Raw genomic sequence first — 25090 nt, forward strand, 5'->3', positions numbered from 1 at the left:
AAATATTAGCAGGACAGCAGCCTCTCAGTCCAATTTTATTGAGGATCGAGCTGTCATGCGGAGGCCATTGTGACAGTAGAAGTAACTTCCACTGTTGTAAAATGGCTGCCAGTGAAGCCTGCAGTGCTTTGATGGGGTACATTTTGCACACACTGCTGCAAAATGCCATCACGCTGCAACTCCATCGCTGGACTCTGCCACGTCCACTGGACCACGTAAGGCAGCAGTGGGGGCAGAGAATGGGCAGACAGGGAGCAAAACTGGGTGGAACAGGATTGGGGAGGCAGCAGGCAGGGCGGGATCTGAGGGCAGTGGCATGTGCCAGATCCTATCCCTTCCATTCAAAGCCTCCTTGCCCCTTTCTTCTCAGATCTGCACCAGCTACAGAGCTGCTGCAAGCCCAAGGAGACCAGCTGGTGACCAGGAGGCTTACAGAGGGGTAAAGGGAAATTGTTCCCCTTTTACCTCCCAAGTCAACCACCCCCACTGGATACAGCGCAAGCCTTTTTGGCACAGCTGCATCAGCGAGGGGGGGCAGGATAAGATTGGGCTCTCAGACTAGTCTAGTAGTGATTTCCTGTCCCAGAGAATTGTAGTTTTGTGATGGAAGGTGCTAAGGAACCCTGACAGAATCCTCAGTGGCCTTACCAAACTTCAATTCCCAAGATCCTTCGGGAAAACCATGGCTGTTAAATTAGTACAAAACTGATACACACTTGCAGCATGGACATGTCCACAGTCAGGGCTGGCCCGTCCGTGGGGTTGACTTACAGCCCAATCCTAACCTTCCCTAAGACCCAGGACTGCAGCTGCACCAAAATGGCAAGTGCTAAATCCAATGGGGCAGGGAAGCAGTGGCAGTTCTCCTTGGGGTAAGGGAACTTATGTTCCCTTACCCCATGTAGTGGCCAGGTGACCCCAATGAGTTTTCTCGAATCTGCACCCGCTATTGAGGGCACAGAATTGGGAAGACCCATGTCGGCCCAGGAGGGAGGTTAGGATATAGTGGCAGGGTCTGCCGCCGTCTCCGTCCCCGCCTGGGCCTGCTCCTCCCTTCCCCCTACCCGGTTCTGCCCTGCAATGCCTTGTTGCTGGCCGGTGGTAAAACTAACCACCAGGAGCCCTCACTGCTTCTCCTCTGGCGCCGCAGCCCCGCGCCAACTGCTGCTGAGCCCAGCGCCGGGCATGTGCCTGTACCTCTGGCACGAAAATACCTTACAGCACTTTTCGTGACAGTCGGGCCAGAGCACCAGCGCTAGACCCGATAGGATTGGGCCCTGAAACAGTTGCTACAAGCAGCGGTTTGGTGAGAGGTGCCTGCCTTCACTGCTCCTTCTCCTCCTCAGAGTCAAAAAAGAAAGAGGGAAATCTAGCAGAAGAGCAAGTGTGGAGGAGAGGGGAGTGGTGGGCAAGAGAACTGCTCTAGCCCACCACACTTTCTCCACACTTCCTCTTCGGATCCATTACCTCTTCCTTTCTGAATCTAAAGAGCAGGATGAAAAGGAGGAATGAAGGACAGTATTTGGCACACTTCCTCAGGTACCAGGAGGAGTTCTTGCCTGTCCACAGTGACCTCTGAATGGCCAAGGTGCTTCTGTTGCTGCAATAATTTGGAATTCCAACAAAATCAGGCAGAGATTGTTACTCCAGGATACCAATACTGAGGCAATATCTTACAGCACAATCTATGCATGTTAGAATTAAATCCCACTGTATTCAGTGGGCCTTACTCTCAGGTAAGTGTGCACAGAATTGCACCTGGATATTGATTGGGTATCCTGAGACTGTAGACATAAGGAGCTCCTTACAAGTGTATTCAGTGACGAAAAGTATGGACAATATTTAGCTAGGTGTATAAGAAAGCTGCTCTTTTTCACTATACAGCCAGTTTGTGCTCCCTTCACGTAACTCTGTTTTTAGTCATAGCACAGCTTGATTCTTCCACAAAGCAAACAGTTGGAAAGAATATTTTCCTAATGTGCAGATGAAATGTGAGCTCCTGCCATGCACCAGACTCTTCCAGTTCAGGGAGGCTGGCACTGAAGACAAATCTCAGGGCTGAGCCAATCATCCAGCTGTCCTTAAATGTAACAGTTTTCAGGGTCTTAACATCATCTCACTATTCAAAACGTGAGTTTGTCACATTCCAGGAACAAAGATTTAGTCTTAGGGATGTAATGGGGAAGTGCGATAGTCCAGTAAATAGCTGCAGCCAAGACCCAGTTGTAGCCCCACTTGAAAACTTTGCATAACATCAATGCCTTGTACACGGTCGGTCAAGGGTGGTTGAGGAATCATCTAAAGGGTGAGGGAATTAGAAATCATACGTTCAGTTCACCTTTGGCAGAAAAGCTCTTTCACATTGCCTGACTCAACTATATAAACATGTCACTATGGGAGGGATGCACAGTTAAAAGTAAGCAATTACAACTCTAGAAATACACCATGCTGAGTTTTACCAGTCCATTTTGCTTGCTTAAAAGGATCACAAGATGGGTGCAGAAATGAGTATCTCAGCCATCTCTCCCCACGGCTTGTCCATTCTCAGCAAAAGCGACTTCTGCTGCCTTGTACGAACTGACTGGGGTGAGACTTTTTGACTACTGGTGCTTTGTAACCAACTTACCAGCAAGCACTGTCACCCTCACTCATCAGGTATTTATGCAGCATGATGAACAACTACCCATGACCTAATATAGCCAGTGACATGTGCAACAGCAGGGCAACTATCCAGCAGTTGACCAGAAAGCATATGACAGGAGCAGACCACAAAATAAGATAACAGAACATCACCAGGAACAAGTCACAGAAAACAACTGGCAGTCTCAGATGGAATGTATATCCCTAGCCACATCAAGAAAAGCATCATACCAGTTCAGTGGGGCCAGACTGCACACTATGATGCGTCTGGTGATGTGGGACTTCCTTTCAAGTTAGCATGAATAGAGTTGCAGACCTTCGTTTGGAGAGGTTAGAACTGTTGTCACTAGGGCATTTCTAGCAGGACACTGCCTTACCATTTGATAGGATTTCCCCTGGGAGGAAACTTTGGGAGCTGTAACTCTGTCAAAGAGTTTAGAGAATCTTTAACACTCAAACCCCCCCCCCCCACAAAAGTACAATTCCCACGATTATTAAGCCATGAAAGTGCAACCAGTATATAACTGACATATGTTCAGAATTGGTGCCAGGTTACTGGGGGGTCCTTCAGGGACAGTCTGCTCTTGGCCTGCATGGTGCAGATCCAGTGTTTGTGTTTGGGGGAGCCATGAGCACTACCAACTCCAGAGCTCAGGTCAACCAGGCAGGTAGACCTGAGCTCTTGGTTGAATTTTGGCCGCTGTGGCCAAGGTGTGCTAGGTGGGTAAGACCGGCTCTCCTATCTGGACTTGGAACCCAGATAGACCTGGAGTCCCCGTTTAACTTGTGGCCTCTGTGGCCAGTTTGCTGGGCAGGTGGATCTGGGCTCCTATCTGGACTTGGAGCCTAGGTCTACCTGCTGGGTAGACCTGGGCTCCCATTCCAGCCAATCTTGCTGGTACCCTGTCCAGTGCAAGTTCCCCTGATTTTGTTCCCCATCCCAGCAGGTGCCCTTCCCTGCTGACACAACAGGTTTGGGGGGGGCATGCACCCATGCCCCCCCCCAGATCTGCCCCTGCCCTACCCCATGACACATTGGGTGCATTAGTACTGAGGATTCAGGGTTCAGCCCCACCAGGTGGACCCTCAGCCAGTGCCCAGCTTGGCCTATCCCTGAAGCTATCCCTGCTCATATGTGCAATGTGAATAGACCTTCAGAGAATTGCGTGGAGTTGTAATGACAAGAAGGTCACAAGATAATTTCTGAAGGTGTCAGCAGATGTAGATGCAGGACTGCCTTTTGCAAAGGTTTACTAACATACATTTGAGAGTATCAAAGAATACAAAAGGGGGGGAATTAGAATCACATGTATATCCTTTTAATTTCTACTTCAATACAGAACCTCCAACATAGGCTCTGGTCATGGCCAGGACTCAAAGACATGACCTCACACTATAGAAATCTGGATATTAGCCAAAAATATCCTTTTTGTTTTTTTTAAAAATTGAAACCTCCAGAAGCACAAGGCTTCTATTGCTAGCAATGACAGCAGAAGCCTGTGAACACAGAGGACTCTTTCTCAACCCACAGCAAGCAATGAGGACACACCTCTTAAACACGCCGGGCTGGATTGCCAAGATGCAGCCTCAAGCCTCCTGACCTGCTGAGGCCACATTACTTGCAGCTCTCGTAAAAACAAGATAGAGGTCACTGACCACCTCATTAGATGGTTTGCAAAGGAGAATGGAATGGATTGGGGTTGCTATAGCAACCATACATTATCTTCTGCATAAATATTATCTGTATTATATACTTTATATCCTTTCTACTGACCCTATAGGAACGAGTTCAATAGTTTTTTTAAAGACAGATATTTTAAAAATTAAGATGTCATCAGTAAAAAATAATTATAATAATAAAAAAGAGGCCCACAGTGCCAGGGCAAAATAAAATCTAAACCAAAAAATTACAACATTGGAAAAAAGTAAGTAAAATGTATATAAAGATATTTACATACACTTGGCCCAAAAAGTATCTATACAGAAAACTGTGTCCAAAAGACCCAAAAATAACAACAGATTTTAAAGGCATATTCAGGTTAACTAGTTATATACAAGGCATTTGGTAGAGCCATGTTTCTGGAAATGCATGAAAAAGTGACGTTACTCTGCCTGCATCTGCTCCCTGACATCCAAAGGCAGAGTTTCAAACAAGGTATCTTCAACCACCAAGCCGGTCTTCTTCAGAGCTCTGCAGTCACCAAGTTCATGTGGAAGCCATTCCAGGTGGTTACCTTTAATGTCCAAGTAGGACAGCAGTACTAGATTCCCAATTTTAGGGGAAAGGATGGACAAGTTGTTCTTCCCGATCTTCAAGGTCTTGAGTTTTTTGCAAAAGTAGAGCTCATCTGGCACACTCTCCACTTTGTTACAAGAGATAGAGAAATACTGTAAACTTTGTAACACTCCAATTTCAGGAGGAATGAATCGGATGTCATTGTAGGACAAGTCTAAGTATCGGACTTTGTTGCATAGGAAGAGGTGGGATGGGAGAACCTCAATCTTGTTGTGGCTAAAAGAAAGGCGTTCTAGACTACTGAGCTTCTTTATGTGCTCGGGAATATAGGTTATACTGTTGTGCCATAGCTTGAGGATTGTCAGCTTTCTCAGGTGTTGAAAGCTAACAATTTCTTCTATTGATTTGAGATTGTTTTCCTTTAAGTCTAATTCCTGGAGGTTGGTAAGGCTGAAAACAGCATGAGGAATGCGCTCCAAATCACAGTGCACTAACCCTAGTTCAGTCAAGTTGACCATTTTCTTGAGGTTGTTGAGCATCACCAGTTTTGCGCCGTCGTTGTGGATGCACATTTTTAGAAGGTGACTGGAAACATCAACCACAGACTGGGGGATTTTGGACAAGTTGCTTTTTATATACAGAATTTTAAGGCTCTTAAGTTCTCGAAAAGACTCCAAGGTGATGTTCTTAGTCATGTCATGGCTCAAGGAACCGATTAAGTTCAGCTCTTCCAGGTTCCGGAGCCCATACATCCAAGGTGGTAGTTCTCGGATGTCATCAAATTTGACACTCAAGACTTTCAGATTCTCTTTCAGAAACACTAAGGCTGCACTGTGGATCTTTGCAGAGCATTGGTACAATGACAGCTCTTGCAGATTGTCTAGTTGCCCAATGGTAGCTGGGATCATGATGTTATTCATGATTTCGAGTTTCAACGACTGCAGCTCTGTAATTTCAAAAACGGTGTCAGGAAGTCCGGACAGCATAAACAGCTGCAATTCCAGACGGTTATGGGCATTCATCTGCAGCCTTTGCCTTAATTTATCCGCAGTCCACTCATTGTTTAAATTAAGCTGCTTCAGTTTGTTTTCACTGACCTCTGAGAGAAACACAGCAAACCTTTTGGAATAAAGAGGGTCATACTGATCTATCATGTGGAGCATAAAAGCAAAGTCATTTTTGACATCAGGGATATCATCAATTCCAGTCTCTTGCCGGACATACTCGAAAGAGTATTCTTTCAGCGAGCGGTAAAACAACCAATACAATGTGTAAAGGCAGGTGAATCCATAGATGCTCACAAAGCACAGATAGCAGAAGGACAGTTTCGAGAACAGATGTGCCATGGTGTGATTGCAAGAAAAATTCTTATAGCCTGTCATGTCTTGGATGTCAACATTACAGTCCACTGTAAACTGAACCTTTGAAACAAGTGCGCTGTTATATGCAATGATAATGAGAAATTTGATCACTTTTAGCACTGTTTGGCGAACATACATGGCGTAGAGCAGATCCCCTTCTTCAACATGTAGTCGAAACTTCTTCACTTTCTCAAACAAGGCTTTGGCCTGTTCGCCTTCTTTTTTATCCAGGGCCCCCGGAGTCCCCTTATCCACAATGAACTTTTCAGGTATAGATCTCAAAGACTGAGTCTTGACCAAGGTCCCTTCTGGGCTAGGCTGGATAGTGTTCAGCCTGCTGGTGGTGTTCTTCCTGTTGTCCTTCCCTTCAGAGTCTTCTCCGGAAACCTCAGATAAAGCCCTTGTTGTCCAAGGAGAGTCAAAGCACTTCCCCAGAATGGAAATGAAATGTTCAATTTTGGAGCTCGACCCCGGGAATTTGAACCAGAAGTTGCTACACAGCATGAATATCAGTGTGTGTATCAGGACAAGGTAAGGGAAGTATTTTGCATACCAATGCAGGGCACGTTCATAGCACATTTGATTGATGAAGCTATACTGCTGGAGGTCCAAATCTGTCTTGAGCCCCTTCATCTCGACAGTTGCAGGAGGACTGGATGGCGCAGGTGACAGAAATGGGGTTGCATTGGAGTTTACATCTGACACTTCAGGAACGTGAGAGTAGTTCTGTGAAGGCTGTACTCTTTTGGGAAGACATATGATCTTGTCCTGCATGACCTGAAATATACACAAACAAAAAACCAGAAAATTTTAATATGAAATGTGTTGTTTTTTTAAAAGCATGGGAACATGAAGTGCATTATGTGTCTGATCGCCAAGAAATGTCTCTGCACATAAACTGCTTAGTTTTAGAATAAGAATCATGGCACCTATAATGCTGTCATATAATTTGACAACCAACAAGTGTTGAAATGATTCTAGCATTGGAAGAAAACAACTGTGGAGAAAGAAATTCCGAGCACTGAAAATTTTTATTGCATTAGCATTATATTATGCAAAGATTTACAGAACTTTTTCTGTAAAATAGCTATGTTCTTCCATAGCTGTTTGGCTATTGGTAATATAGCATGTGTGATTACACACAAGACAGACACACCCACCATATGTATGGGGTTTCTGATTTTAAAATGTTTTATGGACTTAGCTGTTATTGTAATATTTTATATATTAGCCAGCAACCCTGGGCACTTTTGGCTGGAAAGTCAGAATACAAATATTTGTAATAAAAATGATTTATTTTATACATCTATTTGTTAGCCAGCTCCATTCCAGGTTTTCAGAGCAAACTGCAGCATATTTTTGTTTGTTTGTTTTGCAGGCTTTATCAGCACTTAAGGCAGAAAATGCTTGAATATATACAGCATGGTTTTTGTTTCTCCACAGCCTGTGGGGGGTGGGGGGTGGGGAGTGGGGTGGCCTATTCTATGGATAGGGCAGGTTTTGGGCCCCAGTAGGGTTATTTCAAATGCCCTTTCTGAGCAGTGTGCAACCCAGCATGTACCTGCCATGTACCATTAGAGAGTGCTGCAATTCATCCGAGAGCTTTCAGCTCTCACGTGTCTGACAGGGAACCAAATATCTTCCTGGATTCCACCCTGTAAATTAAATATTTAGTACCATTATCAATAACGATGACACTTCAGAAGATGCATGGGTCTCAGCTCCTGGCATTACTTAAGCAATGGCAGATTGATGCCAGCAGAATTACTGGATTTATTTCAGTGAAAGATGCAGCCTGTGATCTGGCCATAAAGTTTATAACACTGTAATAAGCAGGAATGCAAATATTTGCATTTTCACTTGCCACTGTCCCAAGCTTCACTCATGCATAAATTTTAAGTGCACCTACTTATTTGAGCAAATCCAAAAATCCTCCCTCTCCCCCTCCCTCCAGAAAAGAACCCTGGCTACTGTTTTGTAACTTTCAATAAGATTGCATGGATGTGCTGAACATTTATAAGTTTAAGATATAATACAGATCAAAAGGGATTAGGGGGGTGGGCTTCGTATACAATACGATGGTGAGAGAAGAGAGAACTGTCAACACTGGTGTTTTGAGGCCAGTAATGACTTAAGCTGTGCAGGCAGGCAAGCTGAGAAGGATAGTAGCTGAGACCCAGAAGCCAGGTCCAAATCAGCAGCTTGATAGGACTTGGTGGTCCACTGTGTTACGTGAGACCTGCAGAGCTGCACCACCACCACCACCTGACAGCCTCAATGGCGATACTGGAGCACAGCAGAAAGCAGACCAGCAAGTTCCTCCTTGGCAAGCTGTCATGGTGGTGCAAAGAGTAAGATATCTGGGTCCCATTGCCAGACTCCCTTGTTAGTAAGGTTTTAATCTCTAACCCATCATGTTTACAGCATTGTCAGATGTTCCCCAATTTTTCTAAACTCAAGCTCCCAACATTTCTCCCACAAGTTAAAGCTCAAACATTTCTGCTAAATGGCATGCAAGATTAATGGGATCATGGCAAATACACATGATATGGGATAAATTTTAGATAGATGGAAACAAACTGTAGGCCCATGGCCAGAAATGTAGGGTTATAGAGTCAAGAATTTTAGGCTTGCACATTTTGCTGACTGCCAGTTTAAGAGGAAGACAGACCGAGCCTTTGAATGCAGGACATCAGGGGAGGGTAGAGAGAATATGAACAGTGCCATATACAGCATCAGAACACTGTTTATAGAACAAAAATTAAAAATAATTTGCTATGTCCCAGATTTTTCTGCTTACCCACTCTTATGCCACAGAAGGCAAGCTTTGGGGAAAGAGGGGAGGGACTTGGGGATTCAAAGCAAACGGAAAAACTATTAATCACATTCAGCAAGAAAAGCCAGCAGCCTTAGTATTTCTCCTAAGGGTCCAAGCATCTATTCTATAGGTTTGTGTCTCTGACTGTGCATATGAGTATATTCACAAGGCAATGACCTGGTATAAATATCACAGCTCCAAGTGAGAGCAGTGATTCATTCAAAAGCTCCCCCCTTCCCTCACCCTTCTTCCCCTTGCACCCTGGTTTCCTAGACAACTTCCTGATTAGTTAAACCACAGTTTGCAAGGATGCTTAAATGACTTGGATATCTCCTACTAACCAGGATCAAAAACCAGAATCAAATCATGGTTTGCAATCCTGCTTTATATGAAGCCTTGAAACCAGTCTCTTGGTATAAATATCAAAACAAACCAAGAAGTCTTCTATGAAACCAGCTGCATGGAGGAACGCTTAAGTTCATCACGCATCCTCAATCGAACGAACTGTGGTTTGTTGGAGTGGAAGTGTGTGGTCTGAACCAGCCCATAAGAAGTAACCAGCTGCAATAACATAAAGGATCTATAACATGTATATTTTCTATACCTAAACCTTTAGATAGCAGAACAGATGTGCCCCCATATCTGGAAAAGAACTCCCTCACAGTTTCGTGAAACCATAGATACGGGCAAATGTCTCTCCCTACACCCTTCGCTCCTCTCAGCCCAGCAGAGGCCGTGGACATCCATCCGCGGCCTCTGCTGGGCTCAGACTGAGTCCTAGACCTGAAAAAGTCACTTCCAGTTTCTTTGTGAAACTTCAGACAAGCAAGGAGAACAGTATAATTCAATCTGGTGCCTCATGGATAAATGTACTGGTTCTGTGACGCCCAGAGCGTTTCAGCAAAATGTCTCCCTCGGGCACAGCACAGAAGTTCTCCTGTTTCCGCAGAGTTCTAGCCCATGGGATTTTCTCCAAGTTCCTCTGCTAATAAATATTTCAGACATTTTTGGAGAGTCCATCATAAGTCTTGGCACTCTTCTTCTGTTACAGCCTTTAGCTAACCCTTAGGGAGAATGAATATAAAGGAATATAAATATAAGTTAATATGAATGATTGCAGGCACTATGTAAGCTTGCCTTTTTTTTGACCTTAGAGGTCAAAAATTTATTAATTATGTGGGTGTCATATAAACAAGCACATTTAGGGCATCTCCAAGGAAAACAAAGGAGAAAAAGAATACCAGAGTGTGCCAAGCAGAAAAAACAAAACTTTTTGAGGGTTTTTGCTTTCAAATAATCCAAGTACTTTAGGAAAGAATCAAATAATATATAATGGGGGGGGGGAGGAACCATGCACTGAGTTTGTCAATATTTATCAAGCAAGAAAGTACATCAAGCTAAGAAGCAATGGTTTGAGACAATTAGGGCACAATCCTTTGCCCGTCCCACCAATGAAGCTGCACCAAGGAGACTTGTGCCATATCCCGTGGGAGGGGGCAATGTTCCATGACGGAAGGGGAGAAGGAATTAAGGTAAACTCCTACTTACCTTACTCCATAGTCTGCTATATGTCTCCTCAGACCTGTGCCACCTCTTTAGCTCATGCAAGACTGAGGAGACCAAGGGCGCATGCTGGCTTCTATCAGACGGGATAACATCCGGTGCAATTTGCCATGCTGGGTACATTTCTGTCATGCCCCCGCCACCCCATTCAGTCCTTCCCCCAACCTCTTCTGCCCCTGTCAACCTACCTGACTTGGCGGGCCTTCTTTGACCTGCCACCGAGCAGGGGGCCACCCCATTCTCTCTGCCTGCATTCCAGAAGCACATCTTCATGCACTATTGGAATAAGTTTACTGTTAAGGCAGGAACCACCGTCAGAATGTTAGCTGAAACCTGATAAGACGGGGTTGTCCGTCATGTACCTTCTTCCTTTTACATGAGGGGCCTTGCAAGTTTTGAGTCTGCTTTCAGAAGCATAGTCAAATGTTTTACATTTCAGTGTATTTTAGTGGTTGGGCAAAGACAACATAGGGCATAATTCTTATTTTGAAGCATTTTTCATATTCTATCTGAATTTGATATACTAATTTTGTAATGTTATCCATGCTTCTTCTATCCAAAGTTCTAAATTAAAACACACACCTGATGAACCTGTGTTGTATATTTAGTTTCCAGGGCAGGGTCAGAAGGCCTCAACCTGGTCAGCACCTGGCTGAGGGACTGCCAGAGAGCTCCAAGTATGCGGCCTTGACTTCCACGATGGAAGAAAAGTTGGATAGAAATGTACTAAAATAAACACATGACTAAGTTTGGGGTCAGGACAACAGGCAGAAATACACCTTTTGGCGCAGCACTGTTTGAACTGCCAACTGGTAGCCCTGGTAGCAGAAGTGGTCCAAGCAGTAGATGCTTGTGGATGGTCGCTAAAAAGCTTGGCCATAGGCAGAAAGTGTTCTGTTAATGAACTTCTGTCTTGTAAATGTTCCCAAGACAGGACTGGAAAAAAAAATTCTGAGTATCCATGTGTTGCTGAAATGTTTTGTGCTGGCACTGAGAAAGCAGTCACTTCACCACCTTGCTTTTGAGAGCATGCCTGTTTATTTACCTGTAACGTGCAACCAAACACACCAATCATCAGCATGGCAACGGAGAGATAGTCGGTGAATACATCCCACCACGGCTTCAGCACTCGGAAGGCTGGCTGCTGCTCCGAAAACTGGCGGAATTCTGTGATAGGAATCATTGTTCTGAAAGACACAGGATCACCGAATGTTAGATGTGGAAAGGGGCCTTGGAGGTCACCTAGTCCAATTCACAGCTCAGTGTAGGGAACTGCTGCCTGCTTCCCTGACAGGTGACATTCCAGCCTCTGCTTGAAAAAACTCTTAACAAAGGAGAGCAACAACTGCACAAAATAGACTGTTCCAGTGCCAGGCAGCTCATACAGTTGGGACATTCTTCCTCATCCTAGCCCAAATCTACTTTCCTGTAGTCTCAACACACTGTTTCTAATTCTGTCCTTGGGAACTAAAGCGTGGTGCGCAAAACTGGATGCAGTATTCCAAGCGAGGTCTGATTAGCGTAGAATAGAGCGGGCCTATTAGTTCTTATGATCAGAATGATCTTATGATTCTTATGTTCTATGTCTCTGTTAATGCGGCCCGGTATTGCATTAATACTTTTTGCAGCTGCATCACACTGCTGGATCATTCTCATCTCCCTGCTGAGCTCTGTGACATCTGCACATCTGATAAGCATTCCCTCTATCCTCTCATCCAGGTCGCTGATAAAAATGCAAAACAGATGGGGCCCAAGACAGAGCTCTGTGGCACCCCACTCAATACCTCAGTCAAGCAACATGAACTGTTAGGGGGATTTGTCCCTCAGTCTCATTCAATGAGACAAGCATTTCATCTGTTCTTCTTCAAGGTCATACCAAATCACACTCAAGTGATTATCTGACCCTTTCAAGTCCAGAGGCAGATGCAAGTGAGCAGCATAAAAATTTTCCAAGAATCCTCATTGTCACAAGATCTCTTAGGCAGTGATTGCCTACTGGCTCTCTCATTCACTGGAAATCTTACAAAAGTCATACCAGGTTCTTCTCTAAACCTGATCGTGACTTAAAACCAACAAGTCAGGGTTCTCCTGACATGCTAGATTGGTCTTTACCTATTTGGCTCCACTGCCAACTCCTTTCTTTCCTCTAGGACTTTATTTTATTTTGAAAATCCACATCTTGCCTTTCTTCTCCTACCCTGGAGTCAACTCAAATTTAAAAAAAAATACAATAGAAGAGAAAGAAAAATCAAGGCAGCAGCTAAAACCACAAAACATTATCAGAGAATTATAAACCAGAAAGATAAAAAGTCTTAATGTTTTTGTGTAGTGGTTCCCAAACATTTTCACCTGGCAGCTCCTTTGACCTAGGCCAGTGGTTCTCAAACTCTCTGGGAGAGTTTGAGAGACACTAAGTTCTTGCGTGGGCAGGAGGGCGGAGGCAGCAGGGGCAGGGGAAGGCAGCGGCGCAACCTCCAGGACCGCGCCAGTCAGGGGGGCTGCAGGGGCTTGGGTACATGTACCCAAGCCCCTGCAGCCTCCCAGGGATGCGGGGAGCCCGGCGCGACCTGCAGCAGGGCTCCCCGCAGCAGTGAAAGTGGATGCAGAGTGATCGTGCCCCGCCTCTGCTAAGTGTGTACCCAAGCCCCTGCAGCCCCGAGTGGCATGATCCTGAGGATTGCGCCGCTGCCTCCTCCCTGCCTCCAGGCTGCCCCCGTCCCTTAAGGGAGCAGGGGGCAGTGCCGGCAGGCTGGGGTGTCGTGACGCCCCAGTTTGAAAAGCCCTGACTTAGGCCACTGGCAGCGGTTCCCTATTAGGTGTACAATCCTACTGTATAGGATTAGATTGCAGGATAGATTGTAGCCTTATTGAGTTGATCCATGTAAGTATATCAAACTTGGGAAGGGGGTTAGGATTCTGTGTGTGCCACTGCCGCCGAACCTGTCCCCTCCCAGATCATCCACTCACCTGCCCCCATCTTCTCCCCATTCTGCCCTCCCCCGCCACATTCACCCCCACCCTCCCCCACTCTGTTCTGCCTCCTGTGCCGGGTTTACCCGCTCCAGTGGGCCTCCGTCACTCCACCAGCGCTTGGGAAGTCTATGGCCTTCCTGCTGCTGCACCAGCTCTTTGCACTGCTGCACAGCACTTTATAACACATATTCTGCCTTCAAAAGGATTAGACCATAACCGATGTAACAGAAACAGTGTTAACCACTTTTCCATGGCAACACCACTCTGACAGTGTCTGAGTCTGGTATCCACAAGCAAGCAATAAATCCATATCATTGGGGGAACATAAATTAGCCCTAAATTGCTGACTATGATTGAAGCTTCAGAAAAGAAGCAGAGCATTGGTCATGATCCTTCCCTGTTCCCACTGGCATGTCAGGCACCTTTGCTGGTTAGGTAGTAACAGTAACATTAACAGTAACAGTTCAATCACAACCCTAAATGAAAAGTACAGTGTTGTTTGATCTGCCACTGACTAACATGCAGAGCATTTTTTAAACTATGCAGGTCTGCATTCATTTGCTGGTCGAATTCTAACCATGTGAAGGAAACCTCTGGAATATTCACAGCTGTACATTTAAAACTATCTGGAAATTCTGATAGCTCATGATGAAACGCAGCCTGCAGACACCATAAGCCAGTCAAGGGCATTACTCCCGAAATGCAGATACTGTATTGCCTGCTTTTGTTATCACATGCAGAAATCTGTGCTGAGGGGTGCATACAAAGGCAAAGTGCTGATCTGAAAGGTCACAATACGCCATCTACCTGCATTAAAATTACAGGGGAGGTTCTTTTGGAATAGGAAATTATTGCAAATCACACAGAGCTTCCTCAGCTTTTCAAAGGATAATGCTGCTTCACAACATTTTGGCTTTTGCTAAAGTCATAAACAGATCCAAGATGAAGATGGTTTTCAATTTTGCAAATCCCTGTGTCTGGTTTCCCCTCCTCCCACAGGTCCCCAACTTACCCAGGGAGAGGACTTCTGGGTCAGAGGATCAGGGAGGAAGCCGGTGGAGCATGGGGCCACCTCCCCATACGCTGCCTGGGCACTCCTGTGGGCGGCAAGGCACAGCAGAGGAACACTGCCTGCCGAACCCCCTGCTTTGCCCCCACCTTGGAGAAGGGAGGGGGGAGACAGGATGCAGGCCATTTGGCTGCTAGACAACCACCCCTCCACCGCCTTGGGGGGAAGGGGAGCACTCCCTCGCCCAACCAGCTGGGGCCTGCCTTGCCAGGCAGGGCACCTGGCTGTGACCTCAGGAACCCACAGCTGGACCTCCCGGAGTCATCTGCAGAGCTACAGGACCCAGGTGGGCAGGGCCAGCCCACCCCCCAAGGGCAGAGACCAGAGCAGAGGCAGCGGCCTTCCCAGCCCTCTCAGGAACAACCCTGGCAGCTCCAGATGAGAGGAGGTGGGAGGGAAACAGAGACAGGAAGGGGAGGAGTTGTGGCAATCCCAGAGGAGGGCAGGCCCAGAGACAGGCCCTTTTTGTACCATCCCTGTGAGGGAAGGGGAGGGGCCAAAGGGGAGGGGTCTGCCCTACATAAACCTGGAGGCCAGGGATGACAAGGCAGTTGGGAGTCAGAAGAGCAGGCAGGAGGATCTGCTGACAGCAGCCCCTGCTCCTGACTGGCAAATGCTGCCAACCCAAAGAGGGGGAACCGGTGACACAACCCCCCCTTCTTCTGGTGAACTGTTCTGAGGCCTCCACAAGGGGGTCCCCCTCGGAAAGGCCGGGCAGGCCCTCCCCTCCCCCCACAGGGAGGCCTCACACCCTGTCAAAGTGAAGGGCAAGCCAAAAGGTTCTTTGCTGAAGCAGTTCCTGTGTTCATCTGGGAAAACAAGAGCCACTGGGCATCCTACAAGCTCCAGTTCTTGGCCATTCTCTCTTCACAGGCTCCTCTGGGAATCTCAGGACCCTGCTACAGCGCACCACCTCTTTGAAAAGTGCACCTGCACTTTCGAATCTTCAAAGAGTTGTGTGCAGTAACTTCTTGTAATTCTTACAACCACCACCAGATGTGGTTAATAAGCATTGCTATCCATATATTGCCGCTGAGGCTGAAAGGGAGTGACTTGCCCAAGGCTGCCTAGTGAGTGAGGCCCAATCCTATCCAATTTTCCAGTGCTGGCACAGCCGTGCCAATGGGGCATGCACTGCATCCTGTGGTGGGGAGGCAGTCACAAAGGCTTCCTTAAGGTATGGGAACATTTGTTCCCTTACCCTGAGGTTGCATTGCAGCTGCACTGGTGCTGGAAAATTGGATAGGATTGGGCCCTGAGTCCATGGCAAAACTGAATGGGGGACTCCATGCCATAAGAGGAGGCTATCAGCCCAGTTTCCAGAGATTCCCCTGAAGCCCCCCCATGCCATTGCAGAGGGCCCCTCAATGCTCCAGAGTGACTTCACAAGGAGTAGAAGAGGCTGCTATTCAGAGGGTACCAGTAAGATGGTGGTATTTCTCTGTACCGCATTTTTACCTGCTTCTCCGCCTTTGACTTCCTTGTGACCCTTGAATGCCTTCTGTCAACTCATCTCATGCGCCCACATTCCACTTGTCAAATTCTGCTGATGTAAAAGTGTCACGCACCAAATGCAACATGCACACTGAGCAACGCAACGCTGAAATGCAATTCAAGCAAAATAGAAAACCCAGCGTCTCTTTCTGCAGTTCCTGCACAAAGCATTTTAATGCAGTTCTTTGCAGGGTTTATTTTAGTGCAGGACTTGGCATCTTCTAATTCAGAATCTGGGATTTGCTTTGCTACAGTCTGAGCAGCCTTTATTATTTCCACGCCAGGGTGTTCTGGGCATTCTCCAGAATTTAGGTGAGAAATAGTAAAAAATAATGACATTGGAAAGGTGGTCAGTTCATAATTTCTTTGTTTCCTTAGCTACATCAGTAACAGCCTCGTTACCATGAACACCTGCTGTTTTTATTGCAGAATTCTATTAGCAGATACTGTAGCTCAGTACTGAGCATGTTTTGAATGCAGAGGTCCCTGGTTCAATCCCCGACATCTCCAAATATGGCTGGGAAAGGCCCCTATCTGAAATCCTGGTGAACTGCCAGTCAGTGTTGACAATACAGGTGTACCCCCATATCTTTGGGGGTTCTGTTCCAGATCGTGATGCATTCTGCAGTAACCTTGGGTGAAGGGACGAGCCTCAGCATGACCAGGAAGAGGCTGCCTGGAGCCCTCAAAATGCAGTGGCAGGCAAAGTTATTTTCCGGTATTTACTTTCCCAATCTTTTAAAAGTATATCCCCCAGTATCCACAGGACCATGGCTAACACAAACCACAGATGCCAGATTCACAGATACCGGGATACGCATGTACTGAAACAGATGAATCAAGAACTTGACTCAATCCAAAGCAGCTTTGTGGGTCCATTTTTGTCAGATCATTCTTTGGGTCTAGGGCAGGGGTGCCCAAACCCCAGCCCTGGGGCCACATGCGGCCCTTGAAGCTTCCCAATGCAGCCCTCAGGGAGCCCCCAGTCTCCAATGAGCCTCTGGCCCTCCGGAGATTTGTTGGAGCCTGCACTGGCCCGATGCAACTGCTCTCAGCGTGAGGGCGACTGTTTGACCTCTCATGTGAGCTGTGGGATGAGGGCTCCCTCCACTGCTTGCTGTTTCATGTCTGTGATGCAGCAGAGGCAGCAAAGGAAAGGCTGGCCTTGCTTTGTGCAAGGCCTTTTATAGGCCTTGATCTACTGCAAGACCTTCATTCATTCATATAAGTTCATCTTTAATATATTCATTTATGTACACTTATGCAAATTTATTCAAATTTGAAATGTAAATTAATTCTTTTTTCCCCCCAGCCCCTGGCACAGTGTCAGAGAGATGATGTGGCCCTCCAGCCAAAAACTTTGGACACCCCTGGTCTAGGGGGTGAGTTAGTAAGAAGTTGAAAGGGATGGTAAAAAGAGAACAAGTGCTTTCAAGTGCTAACCCCCAATCTATTTAGTAGACTGGTAAGGAGGCAGATGTTCTGCTTCCTGCCCACTTTTACCAGTAAGACAGCTGATTGGTGCAACTTGTGTTCACAGCAAGCTGGAGGGAAGAAGTGTGAAGGGCACCCTGAATCTGCTGCCTTCTCACCACCACCACCACCACAATTTGCCGCTGATGCAACCTGAATCACCTCGCCTAATTGTTGGGCTGCCACTAGGGAAGAATCTTCCCACTAGGGAAGATTAAATCTGGATTGTTCCAAGACTTGTTTTTATGAAAGAAATTCGGAGATGAATCACCTGTAACTCATGAAGGCTCTGCCTGAGTTCTTCTACCACAATATCCTTCCACCTTTTCAACCAACATAACCCTGGATTCCCAGTGCAATCACAGAAGCATTGGAGCCAGTTTAAACCAGCATTTGCAGGTTGACCTCCTCCCACTCAATAAATATTCGCTTATGCATTGGTGATTGCATGTGTGAAGAAGAGGACAAACCGTATCAGTCTGACATGAAATCATGGATTCAGAAAGGGATGACAGGAAAAAAACTGCAAATACGTTGGAGGTTGGGGAAGAAGGGATCCTTGGAAGACAAGTGGTTTTACATAAAGAAATTATGAAGTTCTGAGTCTCCTGTCTTTAGAAGCACAAGGGGAGACAAATATTCAGCAGGTCTTTTTTATTTTCATTCCAGACACATGACAAATGCTTCCAGTCTCCATACACTGCATCCCAAACTGCTATTTCAAAACTAAGTCCTGTTTAGAGAGCTACCCACCTGGAGTCTTTGATCGAGCTAAACATCAAATTAATTAGCTTGAGAAAAGACAGTTGGAGGGGCCATGACTCAGCTAAAATTCTGCATAGTGTGGAGAAGGAGATCATTCTCTCCCTCTCTCACAACACTAGAACCAGAGGACATCCAATGCAAATAACTGGGAGGAGATTCAGGATGGACAGAAGGACGTACTTCTTCACACAGTGCGTAGTTAAACTATGGTGTTTGATGACACAATGTGTTCTGGTGGATTCTAGCTTAGATGGCTTTAAAGGGGGGTTGGACAAGTCATGGTGAACAGATTTCTCAATGGCTACAGTCATGATGGCTACGTGCAACCTTCAGGTTCAGGGGTGGTGTGGCTCTGAATACCAGCTGCAAGCTGCAGCTCCCAATGATGGGAAAGTGTACACCTTTCTCTCCTGCTAATGGGCTTCTCAAAGGTGACTAGTGAGCCATTGCAGGGAACAGGACACTAGACTAGATAGACCTCAGGCCTGATCGAGCAGGATTCTCCTTCCAGTCTTATGAAATAGTCAGTGTTTCCATTTGTAGTCTTGCAACAAATGCAAGACTTTCTTCTGAGCAGACAATAATGAATAGTGACTGGCTGTTTTCTACAGCAGTGCAGTTACCTTCCTGCTGATGGCCATGAACTTCCATGAATTTAACAGCACAAGAGCATCTGCCCTATACCAAGCACACAGGAGCAACAGAAAATGTTGCTCCCTAAATATATTAAGGGGAATTAAAAGGATGTGCCTGAGGCAGACCAGGCTAACAAAAGGAAGAAAGAAATTAATTCAAATGCTGATTCTCAGATGAACTCATCCTTGAGTTCTGTTTCTCTAATTGCCCATCATTACAAATTAAAGAAAAGGAGTATAGACCGAAAGGAAGTACTACAGGTTTTTGTCCTTGGAGACGAAAGTACATATCGAAAGTACATATCAGGAGGTCCAGATGGCCTGCATTCCAGGATATGAGGCAAATTTGTTCATTAACCCAGAGTTACACTTGAAGGATGCTTCAGACACATACCAAGCTACTCGCAGTTGCTCAAGCCAATCCTGCAAAGTAGGTCAGGAAAGATAAAGATGGCCACTGCATCAAAATAAAATAGCCAGGGTCAGAATTAAGCTTGGGGATACAAGCTTATACATTCAGCTTGTTTTAAGAGGCAGATTCTAGAAGATTAATCCAAATGCTTCCCCTGCCATGGCATAGGACTGATAACGCTGCACTCTTCTTAATGACTGACAAAGCCCTTGTGCCTTAAGGGTTTAGGATGACATCTGAAATGACTTCAGGGTGGCCATCTGGGAACTAATTTTGCCTCAGTAAAGCAAGCGGAAATTTTTTGTTCTGGGACTGAATGTACTACCCTAAGTGCTTGAGCAGAGACGTTCGGGCACCACACAATATGCAGAAGTGAGACACAATTAAGGCCAAGTTCTCACAAACAGCACAGGAGGCAGGAAGCCTGCGTCTAGATTGTACCACAGCAGGTTGCAAACAGGGACTCAATTTATGAAATCCTCTTCCATGGGAAAACATTCCCTGCACAAAGAAAAGCATGTCAGGGAAATGCTAGATTCAAACTCTTCTTCCTACCTTTTTTTTTTTTTTTTTTTTTTTTTTTTTTTTGCTGTGTAGGGATGTTTTGTGTGTCTTTTGCATGGAAGTGCATACAATATTATATTGTAGTCTCACAATCCAAACACAGGTTTTGCTCTTCATTTGCTATCGGTAAGAATTGGGCCCAAGACTAGTCTGTGCTTTTGAAAGCAAACTGATAAGCAGCTGCCAAGCACTTTGGGGGAGAAAAGTGACTAATGTTGATGAACCCTAGTTACCTGATTTTTTTCAGGTTTAGATGTAAAATATGAAAGCTCAAAAAAGCAGAGGAATTAGAACTTTACACAATCCAAGTAATAGCAGTTCACTTAAGGTTACGGAGGTTATTTACTACATGTACTGGAGCTACATCCTTCATTTACTGCTATCTCAAATACTAGGTCAACAATTCAGCAACTCTGTCCATTTTCTTCTATGTAACCTGGGTTAATTGCTACACATCACATTAAATGTATTGTTACAACTGAGGTGCTTAGATTTTTTTCTTTTTTCTCAACTGGAATCACAAGAGCGGCACCCAGATCAGGACCACAGAATGGTAAAGGAGCTTTAAGCCTTTGCTCCGCCCCCCCAAGGCCCTGTAGCATGGCTAGAGGGGCGGAAACAGTAAGTACTGCAAGCACCACCATGGCAATGTGCCATGTAAGTGACCCCTCCCACTCCTCATAGGAGCAATTCCAGGCAGTGACAGCAATGCTATTTGGTTCTGTTTGTGTGTTGATGTCATTGTCCAGAATGGCTTTGAAAGTGAGAGGGGCTGCTTACACCACACATTGCGGCACTTGCAATACTTACTGTTCCTCCCCAGCTACGCTACTGCATGGGCCCAATCCAGACTGGTCCCATGGCTCTTGTTCTGAAGAATAATGAAGCATTTCAGCTCCAATTATACAGTAATTAGTTTGATTCTTAGCTTGTAGCAGAGAAATGTAGCAAAAGCCATATGGCTGAATTATACACTTGGGGGCATCGTAGAGATTTCGGTTTCTTCTTGTGATGCAGGTTTATTTCTTGCTCGCAGTTTGTATATCCTGCCTGTGGGTTTAACACAAGGAAGCATCACTTAACAAGGAAGGAGTGAGCAATGCAGGAAACCATACATGGGAGTGAGGCCCAAATTCAGAGCTTCCTTTTATCTGACACAACCGCCAATCATTTCTCTTGGGATAAAGAAGTGACACACTGCACTCAGCCTTTTGATTCCATGCAACACCACCAGCCCACAAAAACTCTGAGAATCAAAGAGGCAACTCCCAAATCAACCAAGAAACAGTATCCTATTAGGATTTCACAATACTTCTACTGTTTTGGGGCCAGTGCAAAATCAGCTGTCTTTGCAGTCTTGGATACTTCACATGTCAAATTACAATGCACAGTATCATTTGGAGAAGCTACCCAGAGGGGCAGCACTCAGGGTTAGTTGCCATATTAATCTCAAAGAGCAATTCCTCTTCATTAAAGAATTAAGAGAGCTGGCATTCTTAATTTATGGCCCTGGCCTACAGTAGAGCTGATGCTTTATAGCTCATGATTTAATGTCCCAAATGCATGTAATGGTTTCAGTTCAATACACAAGAGCTGACAGCTAAGAAGACTGCACTGAAAACAGTGAGCTGGATACTTCTGAGCTGTAAATGTTTGGAAGATGTGCTCTTCTAAGCAGCACTGTGGTGTAAGCTTGACCAGAGGACATTTGACCTTATTTATATTCAACTTAATTAAAGGGGGAATTGAATATTTGAGCAAAAGGTGCAATCTTGACATGTTCAGAAATTAGCAACTAACCTTATCTCCTTGGAAGCAAGTCCCACTGACTGCAATTGAACTTTCAGTCCAGACAGTGTACGTTTAGGACTGCAACATCAGCCTTTATTCTCCCTGCGCAAGAAACATGACTCTTTGTACAGGTGTGACAGAGGTCAAGCACACACACAGGACACCTACAGTTGCCTCTAAACAATCTGTTCACTGCTTTGGAACCCCATTGACTAAGCTGATACTAAATCATGCATTTTTAATCCCCTGCAGAAAATTCCCATAATTGTCCCAAGAATGTTCTAAAGTGACTCGTAGCTCCACTGATTTGATTTTTTTCAACAATGCTCAGTTGCTTTTGGAACTGGTGTAGAGAAGTGGACAGAGGCCGGTGTTCCTAACAGGATATCACACTGCACAGCGTTAGCAGGGATTCTTATATAGAGTCAGAAAACTGCTACTACTACTCGTACACATACAATTTTGCCCCTACATTAAAATATTAGGTGAAAGCACCTCTCTTCCCCTCCTTACCCCCCTCCAAAGGTTTTTGATCACTGCGTTGGTCTATGCTTGGGAGAGGCACAAGCACACAACTAGGATCCCTGTTATTCACAACTGTTGATCCAACAAGCTAAATCCAGTGTTTGCCCCTTGTAAGGCTCCACAGCAGTACAACAACTGCAAAAGATACTTTGTCCAGATTTTGAATGATCCAGTGTGTACATTCCTAGAGCTGCAAGTTTGACCAGCACATTAAACAGCCTAGCCTACAGTTTATTCCATACACCACAAGACTCATTAGATTAATCCTAAAATTAATCACTCTGTTCCAAGCAAGGAGAATGGACTAGGCTAGGATATGGTTATTAAAACTGTAGGTTATGATTGGGTGTTTTGGTCGTGCCCTGAATCACTCAGGAAAGTTTGTATTTTACGGATGTTCCTGTAAACTGAACTTGCCTCTTCATGAAGTGTGATACATCATTTCCAGGACCATTCTTAAACTTTCTTGCTTCCTCGAGTTGATCAAATGGCCTACTGCTTGTACAGCTGGCCTGGCTATGTGACTCATGCTCTGTATCTTTTCCTCCATGAAGAAAAAAGATGAATTGGGAGGAGGTGAATTTTGAGGAGAAAAAAATTAAGTGTCTGGTAGGGAAAGGGCATCGGCAGCTCACCCACCCTCATTCACAACCTCTTGAGGCTTCTAGAGGTTCAAAAACATCAGGGGGAAGATGCATGTGGCTGCATTTTACATCACATTTGAGCCTGAAGAAATAGCTGCTCACCCACAGCTGGTTCCCTATCTGGTAAAGGTTGCTAGCTTCCTTGGTAGATTGGCCAGCATCTCCTTGTCCGGCTCTGACCCCAAGATAGAAGGCCCCCAAGGACTGCAGCCTTCCTTCTCTGTCTCTGGACAACAAATGGCCTAACTTCCGTTTCCCTTTGGTGGAGTGTGGTCATGCATGCAGTCACCATAGGAGAAAAGTTTCTTACATTGTCAAAGCAGTTGGCCAATTACCAGATGGTCCAAATTAAGAAATGCTTAATCAGGAAAAGCGGCACCACTGCTCCTCGGCAGGAGGTGTATCTAAAGGAAAACCGACAGGCCAGTTTCGCTTGCAGGGCCAGGATGTGGCTTGAGCAGACGCAGCGCAACCCAAACAGAGTGTCACATTCCGGCTATGCCACCGACATGCCTCCAGCTCTTTGTGTCCCCTTCCTATTGCTGACTGTCCAGAGTGACTCTCTTGAGGCTGCTTGTTTTGGGCAAACATATTCTTGTCTCTTGATTCCTTGGGATTTCTGGTTCCTTCGGCAGCAGAAGTAAATATGACTGGCAGAGTTGTGAGTTCCTGTGTGGGGGAGATGGATTCAGGCCAGAACGAAATGCCCTTTGTTCAGTTCTGTAGGCTCTTTCTGTTCAGAGTGGGCTGGGAAATGCTGATGAACACATTGCCTCCTAAAAGTTCCTATACTTTTTGCCAACTTTAGCAAGCTATGCTCTTTTTGTTGATCGTAACTACATGTTTCACAAGTAGTTTTTTTTAAATACATGAATCAACTTAAGACATGGAATCTAAACTCTGAAATCATACTATTACTTTGAAGAAACTGAAATGCTTTCAAAAATGTATTAAAAATTAGCATAATTTTACACCCAAATTATCCATTTTTAAGCCTTGCTCATTTTTCCCCTGTGCAGACCCTCAAAGGTGCCACACTAACCCTTGCAGTAGTAGTAGTAGTAGTAGTAGTAGTAGTAGTAGTAGTAGTAGTAGTAGTAGTAACTTTATTGTCATTGTGTTACAGCACAATGAAATTTATGCACCTTTGAGATACATGCATAAATATATACAACAATTCCAACAATCACACTCTACACACTCACCCACACATTCTATACAACATGCATCATAATATAAAAACAGTGTAACAAACCATAATGACCAGGAGCATGGTAACAACTATATCGCCTTATTCAGTGTAATTATGGCTGGGACACCATCTTGTTTGCCCACCCAGCAAAGTACTACAAAGCATCATATGGTGTTTTAAGTGACATCATGTTCACTTTTGTCTTTCTTAATCTGGTGTTCTCTGGTAAAATCTGGTTAGCACCTGAATTTGGTCATGCCCTGGATCACCCAGGACTCATGGTAGTCCTGCCAATGAAGAGGGGACATAATGCTAAGAGAATGAAGAGGCAAGAACCAAGATTTCCACTGACACTGGCTGAGCTGCTGTGATTTTGGAGAGCTTTCTGGGAAGAGAAGTCTCAGTCTTCGAGCTGTTGGAGAGCAAAGACTGAATTTCACGTTTGCCGATTGCTTTTTCAGGGCATTTCTGTCTCTTGGTGAAATGGGGGGGAAAGCTATCACTAGGGAACAACCAAGCAGAGTTCTGTTTTGGAATGTTCTTCAACACATGTATAAATATTCTATTTAAATTCAACCAATTAGAACAAACTGTTCTGCACATTATTGTGGGCTTCCGCTTGCAGACAAGAAGGTTGAAGAGTCTACATGTTAGCATGTAGACTACATGTCTTATGTCTACATGTGATTTGCATAAGGGGGAGCAAGAGACTGATGGAAGTGGAACCCCTCCTTCCTGTGACAGGGTAAAGGGGCAATTTCTTCCAAGAGCTTGAGAGTGAGGAGACTTTTTTGTCCTTTTTTTCCATGAGGCTAGATGATCTCTCAGGAGTTAATTACCCCCACCAGTGGCTGATGGGTGAGGTGGTCTCCACCCAAAGACAATGGGGTAAAAGAAGAATTACTGCTGTCATGGGAAGTCAGATAATTGCTTCA

The 25090-nt window shown here is 45.3% G+C and overlaps 1 protein-coding gene across 4 annotated transcripts in view; it reads right to left on the reverse strand.

The window, feature by feature from the left end:
• Positions 1-3110: 3110 nt before the first annotated feature.
• Positions 3111-25090, reverse strand: part of LRRC8C (leucine rich repeat containing 8 VRAC subunit C) — a 32845-nt gene continuing 10865 nt past the window's right edge. For 2 of the 4 annotated variants that reach the window (XM_066623578.1, XM_066623579.1), the window contains exons 2-4: positions 11664-11805; positions 10807-10866; positions 3111-7014 (exon numbers count right to left, since the gene is read on the reverse strand). In XM_066623578.1, the coding sequence (XP_066479675.1) occupies positions 4744-7014; positions 10807-10866; positions 11664-11801 (2469 nt within the window). In that variant the 5' untranslated portion in view covers positions 11802-11805 and the 3' untranslated portion in view covers positions 3111-4743. Of the gene's footprint in view, positions 7015-7809; positions 7868-10806; positions 10867-11663; positions 11806-25090 lie in introns of those variants that run through there. The other 2 variants (XM_066623580.1, XM_066623581.1) reach the window with 2 other exon arrangements.

Source organism: Tiliqua scincoides, chromosome 4, assembly GCF_035046505.1.
Source record: "Tiliqua scincoides isolate rTilSci1 chromosome 4, rTilSci1.hap2, whole genome shotgun sequence".
In the NCBI taxonomy this organism is placed as follows: Eukaryota; Metazoa; Chordata; class Lepidosauria; order Squamata; family Scincidae; genus Tiliqua; species Tiliqua scincoides.